The sequence below is a fragment of the Manacus candei genome, unplaced genomic scaffold, assembly GCF_025592945.1.
Source record: "Manacus candei isolate 608988 ecotype Guabito, Panama unplaced genomic scaffold, ASM2559294v1 h1tg000011l, whole genome shotgun sequence".
Classification (NCBI taxonomy): domain Eukaryota; kingdom Metazoa; phylum Chordata; class Aves; order Passeriformes; family Pipridae; genus Manacus; species Manacus candei.
In genome coordinates this window covers 2,262,726-2,276,583 of record NW_026138059.1, presented here as the reverse complement: position 1 = coordinate 2,276,583, position 13,858 = coordinate 2,262,726, and the positions used below count along the sequence as shown (strand labels likewise).

Sequence of the window (13,858 nt, the reverse complement as noted above, 5' to 3'; positions counted from 1 at the left end):
AGGAAAAATATGGAAGGTCAGAAATAACAGGAAATACATTTTTCTTGAGAAATAAAGGATGTTCAAATACTTTTTAAAAGCTTGGATCCAATTTGGATTGTACAAAGAAAAAAAAAGCTTATCGAAACACTTTGTGTAAGATGCATGCTATTTGTGAGTGGATGAACTAATATTATCTTAAATGAAATCATATCACAGAAACTTTAAAGTCAAATGATATCAACACTTTAGAAATTCAATGTTGCTTACATTTAGGAGATCAGAAACCAACTAGTTAATTCCACATGCAAGAAAGTCAGTGTTAAGAAAGGTAAATCTCAAAACCAAGTTTTGACTTAGGAATCTGAGCAAAGTTTAAAGTTATTAGACTTCATTTATGGATATTAAAATTAAGTAAATTGCCATAGAAAGTTGTGAGAAAAGGGAATAATGAAAACATTTCTAAAGAGCCTGACAAAAGAAATAAACAGCTACGCTCATCAGATCTTTTTGATATACAGTAAGAGTAGAGAAGATGCTCTTAATTTCTGACACAGAAGCATTTTTTCTATTCTTTTCTGCACACATCCACTCAAATAATCGCATAAAGTGAACTCATTACACCCTTTCTTAACAAAGAGTGTGGATTAAGTGAGGACTGTGAGACAGAACAGCTCCAGCTCCCTGAGCAGGTGCAGATTTTCTGGCTGTCATGCTGAGCACATTCTCCCTCCCTCACTTTACCCATCTGTGAAATTAAGATAACACTTGTGGTGCTTACTTTACAGAGGTAGTGACAGGAGGCTTAAGTAGAGTTTACTGTCATTAATCAAATACTTTAAAGCAATTAAGAAGCTACCTGATATTTCATTACCTAAGCAATATTTAAACTTTGATAAGTATGAAAATAAATTCTATTACTGACTTCCAGTGCTGCCCTCTAAACTGTATTCAGAGAACACAGCTCATGAAGCTCCTTAAAGATAACTATGTGCACTCTACTCTTGCATCCACAACAAATGCACTTTTAAAACTGAAATTAAAATATATATGCTCACAGAATTTTATAGGCTATATACTATATAGGGTAAAACACAGCGTATACTATATGCTCTATAAACACACATATGTCTAAAACTTATACAGGCATGGACAGATGTAGCAAGCAGGTCCTTCCCTTTCAGTAATCATATGGGGTGGGGTGGCAAGAGGAGCAAAGAGGGGGAATCGCTGAAACAAATTCCTCCCATTTGCAGACAAAGCACAAGAAAGCACTCTACTGGTAGATACACAAGGTGGATTGGGAACAGAAGGGACCACAAATTTGAGCATGCATAACCAATACCAGTAAGTATGTTCCACAAGACAAAACCAGAACTACCTGCACAGCAAAGGTGGCTCATAAATCAGGATAATTGTATAAGTAGTGAAAACCAATTAAGGACAAAAACCAATTCTTTCTCCCAGCAGCACTTATATGTAATTCTTCATTAAGCAAGTCCATAAAGTTCAATCCCTAGATTCTTTTCCAATATCCAGACTCATCCCAATATATCTCAATAAAATCATTTGCTTTCATCATAAGCTGTTAGAAATCAAGATACCCTTTCCCAGTAGTTTTATACCTGCCAACAAAGACTATATGTACTAAAACCACAAGGAAGGTTTTCCTTTTCCAATATTAAATTTAAAATAAAATATTAATTCACAAATCTTACAACCTGTATGCATGAGCTGCCCTTTTGGCTACAAACTAATTTGTGGAATAAATTTATCATTCTTATGATAGGCTACCAAGTCTTAAAATAACTATTTAATTAATACTAACTAATTGTAACTCAGTAACTTAAATTACAAGTTGATAGGTATAGAAATACCACTTCTGCATGTCTTTAATGTTTTTTGGGGTTTTTTTATATCTACCATCAAATTTTGCAAAGCTCTTCATTACAAACTATGATTAAGGTTATGCCAGCATTCCACTTAAAATCTGTTTTCAAAGGTATTAATGACTAACGGGATGGAACACCAGGCACAAAAAACTTGCAATAGTAGTCGTAGGCTGTTTGCAGCTTTCAAGTTCAGAAAAAAAAAAAAAAAAGAAATTAAGAAATACTGCATTTCTTAAAATGAAATAAGTCTGTTTTCCATAACCCATCTCCTACAAAATATAAGTTTAGATAAAATTCACAAATATGGCATTCTCATACCAAACCTATATCTTACTTATAAATTAACATCCTCTATGGAAAACAGCTTGTAAATATAAGCAATACAAATAGATATACTTTAGTAACCGTGAAATGGTTTTTAATCACAAAAGCTTAAAGCTACTTATGCCAAATAAACCAACTAAACAAAAAAAAATCACACACTCCCACCACAGAAAGTCATGACTGGAAATGTTTTCTTGCTATATTTTCATTTTTAATAAATAAATATTATTCTATAATCAAAAGATTACTTTGAAAGTGACAGTTATTTCTTTATTTAGTATAAGAGACAAGTAAAGTATGTCAAAGTAGTGTATTCCTTACCAAGATTCACTCTTGAAATGTACTTTTACAACTAAAATTCCCTACTTATCACAGGAGTAATCATCAGCATTACTCTTGATGTTAACCATTAAAGTCAGAGAGCCCAACACTTGCAGAATAAATATGTCATTGGTAGAGTAAGTACCAGTTTCTAAATCATTCACCTGTTTAATAATTAACCATCTCACACATCCATCTTCTGGTTTTCTCTAGCCTGGTAAGTGCATGGAAGAGAAAAATCATGAGGCCATTTCATCATCTGGCTTTAAATCTCTCTCTTCAATCTCTCTTTCTGGTGCTGTGTCTGTGTCACTGTGATTATAACACTAGCACACAGAAGTTACCATATCAATGAGCTCTATACAAATTACCTGAAGTTCTCCATCTAATATCTGGTGCCTGCCACCTTTCAGTCTCTGGAGATGAGAGCCACGAGTTTGATCCCTGTTCAAAGGTACATGCCAGGGCACTGTAAAGTCTGATCTAAAGCTAAGGCACTAGGTTAACAAAACTGGACAAAATACTTAGTGTTTTTAAGCTTCATAAAGCCTCTGTGGATTTTGTTTTCCCTCCCTTCATACAAAGAGAATCCCTTAGATTCAAAAAGAAGATAAAACAAAAACCAACATTAGCCTAAAGAACCCAGAATACTATGAAAAATTGACAGATTTTAACTTGATGTGGAAGGAAGCAGACAGGACAGGGAAAGAGCTGTACAGCAATCTCATCTTACAAACCAACAGGGAGACTTCTTTTTTCCCCAAAAGTCTTACAAGCAAAGAAAAAAAGAGAAGTTACAACTGTCATCCTAATTTTTTGATGGACTACATGTAAAATATGTAGATTGGATCCAGCTACCTAACATGGTACCGTCCCCTTCCCTCTGTCATCTTTCATGTAGCAGTGCTATGTAATGGGAGCACTGAGCACACCAGAGTCACAACATTTCCTGTGACTCCTTTCCTTAGGACCTGGGCATCTTGGGAGGTCAGCAGCCTAACTTCCTTACCTCTGTTCATAACTTCACACAACCCTCTCAAATATCTCCCTCCCTATTTATAATACTATGTAAAAAATTGCCAATACTAAGCTTCCTGAAAACATAAGAAAAAAATCTTAAATGATTTAACAAATAGAAAGGGAAAAGGGAATTACCCAGGCATGCTTCAGTGACAAAGCCAAAATGCACTGATTTTATATACCAAGCTGCATGAAATATGAATGTCTATTTCATATTTCTATATTCTATTTCTACATCATAAAAATACAGCAGTGTTGTGGTTACAGCTGCATTGATTAAATATTTTTCAAAAATCAAAAGGCAGCTACCTTAGGTAGGCTATCAAAAAAAACCCCAAAAACCACTAATATCCTCAGGACTCAAGCTTTGAAGATGTTCAGTTCATCAAATGAATACTCAACTTAATGTATTATTTTTAGTGCCCAAAGGAAATAAATGCAGCATAGACAAAAGTCTAACAGCTGAAATTCATGCTTTACAGATGACTTTTCCCCTCTAAATTAAATGCGACTATGTTTAAATAAAACTACCTTATCTGACAGAGAGAATAAGATTTACTGGAATTTTAGTATTACCAATTAATTGTAAAACAAGATGTTCTCAGCCACAACTCCTCCAATCTGAAATAAGTTTTTACTCCAACTCTAGATTAGACAAGGTATTTTTTATTTCAGGTATTAGTGGGACATCAGAGCAGCTGACCATTTCAGTTGTTTTACAAATAAAATATTCTGGTTTTGTAAAATCTTTTATTCCTCTCCAATGACTGCTCTTCCAGATGACTTTTTAGTCCTACCTTCAAACACATCTTCTAACGATCAACTCAAATGTCCTTAAGTGTGACATCAACCACATCGCTTGCAATTCAGAGTCTTATTAACACAGCTTACCTGCAACCCTTAGCAAGTTTGCAAGTCCCAGGAGCTTAGCAGACTGTTTATAGTTTGTCGACATCTGAGCCAAACAGTCCTTGATGAGACTGAGTCGATCAGAACACAAACGCACTGTTGAAAGTAGAACTGGTGTTAAGAGACTGCACAAATGAACATGAGTGCTGTATTTCTGGTTAAACAGCATGGGCACAGGAAGTGATGGGGAGTATAAGAATGCAAACACAATCTGAAAACCAGCCCTTCATGCAGATCTTCAATTATACCTATAAACAGAAAGTTAAAATAATACCCCAGTATATCCAGCTCCAACCATTACAAGTCAGGCTGCGAAGGGAGCAAAAAGAGAAACTGACCTGAAGGAAAACTTGGTTTTGTTCCAGGTTTTCACATTCAATGATTTTCAAATTATACAACTAATCAAGATACCTTTATGTAATTTTTTTTAATTATCATTTTTGCAACATTCTGAAAGAATGCTAACGCAGACATTAACTTTCATTTAAAATGTTTTAAGTAACTAAGATTTCATGTTACATTTTATTTTAGCATAGATGAGATACATCACAGACTGAAAGAACCGTCATAGGCAAATTCTTAAGGCTGTTTTAATATACATAAAAATTTTCTGAGCAAGTGGAAGCATAGTCTGCAAATCATCAAGTTGTGTCAACCATATTCTGAGAAGCTTATAATTAGTACTGCGTTTCAAAAGTGATTTTACGAGGAATTAAACAATTATCTTAATTGTCTAATTTAATATCATCACCTGAATTCGGTGCTCTTTTTAGCTAGCTAGTGGGTGGCTAACTTCAGGCTGCTGCTTTAAAACGGTAACTTTCTCATACCATGCAAGTTCTCAGAACACAGAGGAACAGCATGCAGATCTTCCACTTAACACTCAGTAAGACTTTAATAGCTCCATGTGGGATAAAATCTGCATTAGCATATTGGGCTTAAAACATAGGATACTAGGCCTCTCAATAAGAGCAAAGAAGTACTCACATAATGAAAACTCTATCAATTCTAGAAATCAAGTTCAACTAAAACAATTTAAGAATGAAGGAACAGGAAAAGGTTATATTTTTAGTTTAATTTTTAATATTCTATCCCATACATATATTAGTATACAGCAATAGTATGTTTTCATTCACTCATTATACAAGCAAGATTTTTTGTAAATATCAAACATAACTAAAAGTAATCTGATGGGTCAAACACATTAAAGATGGACTTTTCTTCACCTTTAATGTTAATAAGGAGTCTTCAAACCAGATTTTATTAAAATAGAGCATAATAGTAGTTCATAAACTTAAATTGCTGAGTTTGCTAAAAATACAAGTGAGGGGAAGATCTACAGAAAACTAAATGTATAATGGCAAATAGAAGTCTATTGTTAATAGACTACTGTTGGGGGAACAGCTGATATTTAGTGCTACTTTAATGACATTCTATCAAAGTAACATACCATTTAAAGGCTTTCATTAAAACTTGAAAACATCATTTTAATCATATTAGATTAATCTGATTTACATGAAAGATACTGGAGCAAGGATAAGTCAGGCTCATTAATGAAATTACAGGCATGACTTCACATATTCTAATTAATCTAAATCAGTTGTATTACACATACTGTTAACACAGTATTATGCTGCCACTTTTTAAATGATACCTTCATGTCCAGACCAAAAAAAGTTGAAGAAAGTATGTGCACTTTTTTACAGGCTGAACAAACTGACTAAAAAAGAATTTTACTCTAGATATCAACAGGCTAATACTGCAAGATCTAGAAATCAGACATTCTCAGTCCAGAAATGGTAAGATTTCAGAGTATTACATATGGAGCATTAACTCACTTGAAGAAATACTTGGAAAAAAAGAGAATAAAAAGAGAACACCAAAGTAAACTAACAACAGCCACTAAGGACATCTACTTTATTCTCCATAGGCTCGTAAATGCTTTCCATAAATCCCAGTATTTCTCTGCACAATACCAGAAGTAAAACACGTTTCATTGGTACTCAGTGTTCATCTCAGCCAGTTCTCTTACAGTGCTTCCATTACTAGTATTCATGAAGTTTCACTGTACATAAGCATAAAATTTCTTTCCAACTCCTGTCCAACAACTTTCTGTTCTATTGGAGTCAGAGCTCCAAAACAGATTTAATTGTAACCAATTCATCAGAAGAAATACCTCGTAAAAGTTCACTTCCACTGTCATTGGGTTTTATATACTTCTAAAAGGAAACAGCCCAGTGGAGACAGGAAAACTGCCTATCCATGATAGTACTTCTCTCCCACCTATTATTTTAAAGCTCATCGGCACATAAGCAAGTGCAGATTATTTAGCAAATTAAAGATGAGCTCAAACTATTTCTGTTGAAGTCACCAGGAATTTCATATACTCAATACTATAATTATTTTAAAGTCCTGCTAAAAGTAAGTCCCAAAACAGGTGTAATATGCAAATATCTTTCTTACCTCACATAAACTAAAAAATTTTATTACAAAAACCATTTTTTGATATATGCCTGTAAACTGGAGGCAGGAAACGGACCCCTTAGTTTAATCATGTCACACTTACATAATAGCAACTATTTTTCATGTATATTTATGCCTGTGATTCAAGTACTCATATAAAGAATAAAATTATGCAGTACCTTGCAGTGGTAATATTTTCACTCCAAATTCTTCAAGGTAACCGAGAGCACGAATGAGGTCCAACTCCTCCTGAACAGCACTGGGACTGTCTACAATAAGCTGCAGACAGCACCTAATAAGGAATCAAACACATTTTTCTCAAGTTTGATGAACACATCCAAAGTTAGATTTGTAGAAAAAGTTCACCTCTGAGTAAAAGAAAACAAAAGAACAGCCACCAGTAATTTACTGTAATTATGAAATGTCAAAATACTCAATAGTCTTTTAACACACACTAGAAGCATCTAGCACTCTTTCTCTGTTATGGCTGGCTAAACATTTTAACAAATTTCTATTTTCACATTGCCTTCAACTGGTTGTGTGGGATAAGCACATCACCTAAACCCTCCTGAATTTAGACCTGCAATGAATTTAGTAGAAAACGTTGAAGACACTTCTACTTAAATATATAATTATTTTGGGAAATACTTTTCCTATCATTACTGCATTTTGGTATTGCCATATACTAGAAGATAAAAGCGAAATACTGTAAAAAGTTGATTGGAAGTAAAACATTAGAGTCACTGTCACAATTTCCTCAACTAGGTACAGCAAATAAAAACAAAGCTGATTAAGAAAACAACAGAAAAACTCCCACTAAATTGATCTGAAGATGAATCAATGCATGAGATCATTATCAGAACATTATTTTAAATATTTTTAATTTATATGTTTTATGAATATTATATTGATGTAATAAGTTTTTGGATTTTTTTTTAATTACAGCTTGCATTTTGATACAGTGTATTCATATGTAGTTTTATTAACACACATTTAACAAAAAAATCAACATGCAAAATCATAGTATGGCCTGGGCTGGAAGAGACCTTAAAGATCACCTAGTTTCAACACTCTGCCATGGGTAGAGATTAAACCTTCCACTAAACCAGGCTGCTCAGAGCCCCATTCAACCTGGCCTTCAACACTTCCAGGCAGCGGACATTCACAGCTTCTCTGGACCACCTGTTCAAGTACCTCACCACCCTGACAGTAAACATTTTTTTCTCCTAATATCTAATCTGAACCTACTCTCTTTCCATTTGAAGCCATTCCCCCTGTCCTGTCACTGCATACTCTTGTAAACAGTCTCTCTGCATCTTCCTTGTAGGCTCCATTCAGGTACTGGAAGGCTGCAATTAGGTCACCCAGAGCCTTCTCACCTCCAGGTTGAACAATCCAAACTCCCTCAGACTTTCCTCATAGGAGAGGTGCTCCTGCCCTTTAATCATCTTGGTGACTTCTTCTGGACTCCAGCAGGTCAGTGTCCTTCCTGTGCTGGAGACCCCAGGACTGGATGCAGCACTCCAGGTGGGGTCTAATCAGAGCAGAGCAGAGGGGCAGAATCCCCTCCCCTGACCTGCTGCCCACACGGCTTTGGATGCGGCCCAGGACACATTTGGCTTTCTGGGCTGTGAGTGCACACTGACAGGTCATGTCCAGCCTCTCACTCACCAGAACCCCCTGGTCCTTTTCAGAAGGGCTCCCCTTGATCCGTTCATCCCCCAGCCTGGACTGATACCAGGGGGTTGCCCTGACTCAGGTGCAGCACCTTGAACTTGGTCTTATTAAATTGCCTGAGATTACTACAGGTCCACTTCTCAAGCTTGTCCAGGTCCCTCTGGATTGCATCCTGTCTCAGTGATTTCAAATGGTTTAAGTCACCTTACACAATAAATCAGGAAATTGTTTTATTTGTTCAGTGTGCCATATGGCTTTTATCTCTACGTGTCAATTAAGAATAGACACATTTACATCCCATCTGAACCTACCACATTTTCAGGAGCATTGACAAATATTTCAGGCTGAAGATTAAAACATGAGAATGAAAAAGTTAAAGAGAAGATCAATACATTCTACCTAAAACAACTCAGACACAGAGGCTACTAGGAGACCTACACACTATGATAATCCCTCAGGAAAACAAGGTTAAATTACCATGAAACATCTCATTGGAGGTAAGTCAGAGAAGGACCAAAACATCTTACTAAACAGACAGTCACACATTCTTAGGAAGTATTTGATCTATAAACCACATATTTTGAAATATCACCATAAAACTAAGATAAAAGCCCCTTAGCATTAAAAGCAATGCTATTTTGTATTTCCAGAGCCTGCTTGTGAAAAGAGATTCTCAATAGGAGACTGGGCAGGGTGGGAAATATTAGCAAATAAACCCTAATTTTATGACAACATTAAATCAGCTGTATTTATGTATATGATAACTATAAACATACCTGGCCAACTCCATACAGCTGTCAGTCAAACTTGTTGAAGAATTGAAATATTCTCTGCCAGCAGCCAGAACCAGTTCAATACTTCTTGCATAGCTGACTCGGTACTGTGGCTTCCCTTTTGATGAACTTGGTAGATCCACTGACCAAACGCTGCAATGCATCATTTGCCCAGCCAAGTGGATATTGTCTATACTGCTTGAGCATAAAAGACTTTCAGTGAATATCTAAAAGGAAGAACAGTAATTTAATAACCTGCAGCAGCAGCTTCAAGTCAGCTTATCTGCATTCTATGGAACTAGAATGCATATTCAACCTCTTTGAATAAAAGGATGTCTGAGGATGTCTGAAGTCAAAAGAATACATTCAGTCCAAGCAGAAAATGTAACTTCTATCAAGGAAAGTATTACTTTAAGTAAAGCTAAAATTAACTAGTAGCTACTTGTTTCTACTTATTGGAGAAAAAAGCATACTAGCTGTCTTTTTACAGTCTTTTTACTAGCTGTCTTTTAATAGGTGATCTTTAAGAGATCAGAAATATACCTACATTCTGAGGTGTAAATAAGATGTAAGAATCTGAAAAGGTAGTTCAGTATTAAGACCTTAAAACCAACAACATATCAGAGGAAATTCTGTATCCCTGAAGAAACCAAAAATATTTAGAACTGATCATATAGGATGCTATTTAAATTTCAATCAAGACTATCTTCAAAGAGTGCATACTAATATAATTCTGCATCTGCCAAAAAACACCTAATTTATTTCCAGGTCAAAGTTTTGCCCACTTTAGACACTCAAAATAATCTCTCTTACTTACAAAAATAAGTATTTTTTAACTTAAGCACAGTCAGTATTGTCCAAATAAAGAGCAGGACAGACATTTAATAATTTCAAAAAATATCACAGCTGAAACAAAATGGTTTTTATCAAAGGTTTTAAAGTTCACAACAAATTAAACATGACCAATGAATTATAGAAGAGACTAGGTTGGAAGGGACCTCTAAAGATCATCTGCTCCAACCTTTCATGGGAAAGGGGGCACAGACGAGAGTATCTAGCACCCTGTCCAATCACATCTTGAAACAAGTATTTCTTCACTAGGAAGAACCTCTCCAAACCATCTCACGCTCTGGAAAGGAACACAGTTCAGTGCTTCTTAAAGAACATCACACAATTGGATCATCTTCCATTCCATAACATTTTAATCTTCAAGGAACAGTGAAAGATGCAAACTATGATAGCTGACCCTTCTTCCTCAAAGTTCACATAAACAATATTTACCTCTCCTGAAATTTATGGACATGAAGCCCTTCTTTAAGAAGACAAAATTCACTTTGCATGGAAGCAAAACAGAGTAAGCATTATTCTAAAAAGTATCCAATATAAACCTCACATGGGATTGCAATTCCTTCCTGTCTCATCAATTTCTCAATTTTGAAGTTATCAAAGTGTAACTGCATATGACAGCATTACACTTCAAAGCATTTTCAGCACTCCTACATAATTTTACCAAAACCCTTGTTTGTTTTTTTTTAAATCACATCGTTCAGAGATTAAAAAATAATTTGATGTTAATAGAAGACATATTAAGATCAGAGCAAAGCCAATGCCTTATTTGCAGAGTGCTCTAGTATTATAATTTTTCTAAATTAACTTAAAAAAATTCCAAGTATACTAAATTGTAGGCTATTACAAAACCATGAATATTAAATACATTTAAGTTCTCTTTAAGCAACTTCAAGCTGTACAACTACTAAGAATGAGTGATTTTTTCCACGTATATGTTGAACAGCATTGCTTTTTTCCTTCTTTCTTTTTCTAATCTGCTTTTAAGACCTCTCCAAAGAGCTTATCAGAGTGGTAGTCATAAGCAATTAAATCTGTAAGCTGCAAAAAAACCCTTTCATATATATATATATACACACACACACATAAAACATGAAATATAGTGGAAACAGTGCTGTATCTGTAAAAAAACTGCAGTATATTGAAGTGAAAATGCAAATAAAAAATAAATGTCACAGCAAATTCTGTATCAGTCTAATAGCTGTCCTTTGCAAATACTAATGACGTAGGTTTGGATTTTATGCACATGCAGTTTTTCTCCTTCAATGAAATTAGATTTCTCATTTCACATTATTTTACTTCAACTGCAAGTAGCAGAAAGTCCATAATCCTATAATGATATTGGATAATATTATCAAACTAGAACTTCATGTTTAAGGAATGCTTGAGAGAAGATAACATTTATCTAAAAGAGTATTTATTTTTATTAGTTTAAAGTGTTTATTGCTAAACACATTTGTACACAGAATTACTGTCTACAGCATACAGCCTCAAGAAGCTGACTCAATTTTGAAAAAGGTGAATTCTAGTAAAATATATACAGGATATTTATTAAAGAGGTTTTTGACAAAATGAATTAACACCAGAAATTTCTGGTTTGAATGAAAATACCGCAAAAAAGCCAGTAGACAACCAAGTAATACAACACATAAAAATGTGTTTACATTTGTGAGCAACAATATGAAGTGAGTATCTGTAGCTTACCTGGGACATAAGTCAGTAAGAAGACACAAAACTCACCTCATAGCACATATCCAAATGTAAGCATCTATACACTTTCTGTTGCATGTCTAACATATCCTGGAGCAACTCCTTCCACTGTGTCTCACTGGCTGATGGTTGCCTACAAATATTTTTTAAAATTAAACACTCCCTACCTCAACAGATTTAAAGAAAAGCAATAGATAACACTACATTTCAATCACCAAAAATAAGAGTTTTCTCAAATGCTATTTCAATATTGAACTGGACTTTTAATAAGAAGTGATTTAAAGATAGAATGCATTTAATATTAATTAATATTAAAAAAGTGTCTGTGGGATAACATGGTGTGACAACAATGCAATACCCAAGTGTTTTCTGTTTTTCTGTGGGATAAGACAGGGATTTAAGCAATTTGTCTCAAGATCCCTCAGGTAGGTTTCGAAAATTTTCAATAATACATCAGAAAGTTGGATATGCTTTCTTCCTCATAATCCAAGAACAGCGGGACAAAACCAAGTTTCTAACAGCAACTGAGGATTATTAAAGTGCTGTTCATTGTAGGCCATCTCCAAGGACTAATCAATTGCATGTAATCACAGCAGAATAGAGCTGCAACTTTATTTTGTTCCTTTAAATTGAGTGGTATTCAGATTCTTGACCCTCTGGATCCCTGGATCAATGCTGACCCACAAAACTTCAACTTCTTGTGCTCTTTTAAAACTTTTATTAGTAAAAACATTATGAAGGCTTTCTCACATTATCTTGAGCCTTTCAGATTAAAAAAAAGATTTTTTAAGCTAGTTCCAGATAACAGTGATTTTCTCATGTGGCATTAACTTTCATTTTGACAAAGTAAAGAGTCTCCATGAGCGGAAAAATCAACATTTTTCCTACAGAAGCATTGACTTGATCTTTGCAAAGAAAGGTTTTTAGAACTCTTAAAAAGCTTTCATACTACTAAAAATCTAAATATTACTCTACCATCACCAATAAACTGCTGTGCATGTTTGCCTTAAATAAGAAAGAAAAATCACCCACAGTGATGGCTGCTTTTCCCAGGGTTCAAATTTTTTATCTGCTCATGCCAAGAGCCCATAATAATTCATGCACAGTTGAAAGATGATGTAAATGAAGTAGTTCTTAAGTAGAAAAATTATACTGGGAATATAAGCAGTAGAATCAATAAGTAACAATCAATAAATTACCCTATTACAAGGGTTCCAAGAAAACATGCCAAAAACAACTAAGTGTTATTTTACAAATCCTACACTCTCAATAAAATTAAATAGGTCTTAAAGGACCTCATTTACAATATGTTAACTTTTACAGTTCATCATCTTGCAGCCTTTTAGGCTTGTTTACTTGAACACAGGTTCGAAGTAAGACAGACTTGACTGTGGAGGATGCAGTCAAAACAGCAATCACGTTAATCATTAGTTTAACAAATGTATTTTAGGTACACCATCTTCAGGATGAATGCCACAGCTCCCTACTGCAGCACAACAGGCAGGGACTGTTGCCTGACTGTCCTTTCCCTCTTATCTCCCGCTCCCCTTGGAATACTAACTTGCGACCTGTGTGCCTTGTCAGCCTAATCATCAGCTTCCGTGCCTCCTCCACATTGTCCTTTGTGTCTTTCACAAAAGAAACAGGTTTCTGAAGTCCATGTTTCTCCAACAGCTCTGACACACTGTAAATAGAGAGTCAGCGTTTTTGAATCCTGCACAATCGTACAACTACTGCTGCAGCAGCAGTCTTAAAGCTGTCTCAGACAATGTACTGCAAATGCAAACAGACTCCATAAAATCTGTAACAGTAGGGATTAGCCAGAGTAACATTATCTACATTTTTTAAAATATATATAATAATAATAATAATACAGTAGGGTAAACACATCACCAATAACCTGATAACATATCTTTACAATTTTCGTCTTTGATCACTTAAAGT

The 13,858-nt window shown here is 34.8% G+C and overlaps 1 protein-coding gene across 2 annotated transcripts in view; it reads right to left on the bottom strand.

Annotated features, from left to right (window-relative positions):
* NBAS (NBAS subunit of NRZ tethering complex) overlaps positions 1–13,858 on the bottom strand; it is a 167,042-nt gene that overhangs the window by 105,022 nt on the left and 48,162 nt on the right. For both annotated transcript variants that reach the window (XM_051778244.1, XM_051778245.1), the window contains exons 28-32: positions 13,476–13,598; positions 11,945–12,047; positions 9,362–9,585; positions 7,088–7,200; positions 4,428–4,541 (exon numbers count right to left, since the gene is read on the bottom strand). In XM_051778244.1, the coding sequence (XP_051634204.1) occupies positions 4,428–4,541; positions 7,088–7,200; positions 9,362–9,585; positions 11,945–12,047; positions 13,476–13,598 (677 nt within the window). The remainder of the gene's footprint in view (positions 1–4,427; positions 4,542–7,087; positions 7,201–9,361; positions 9,586–11,944; positions 12,048–13,475; positions 13,599–13,858) is intronic.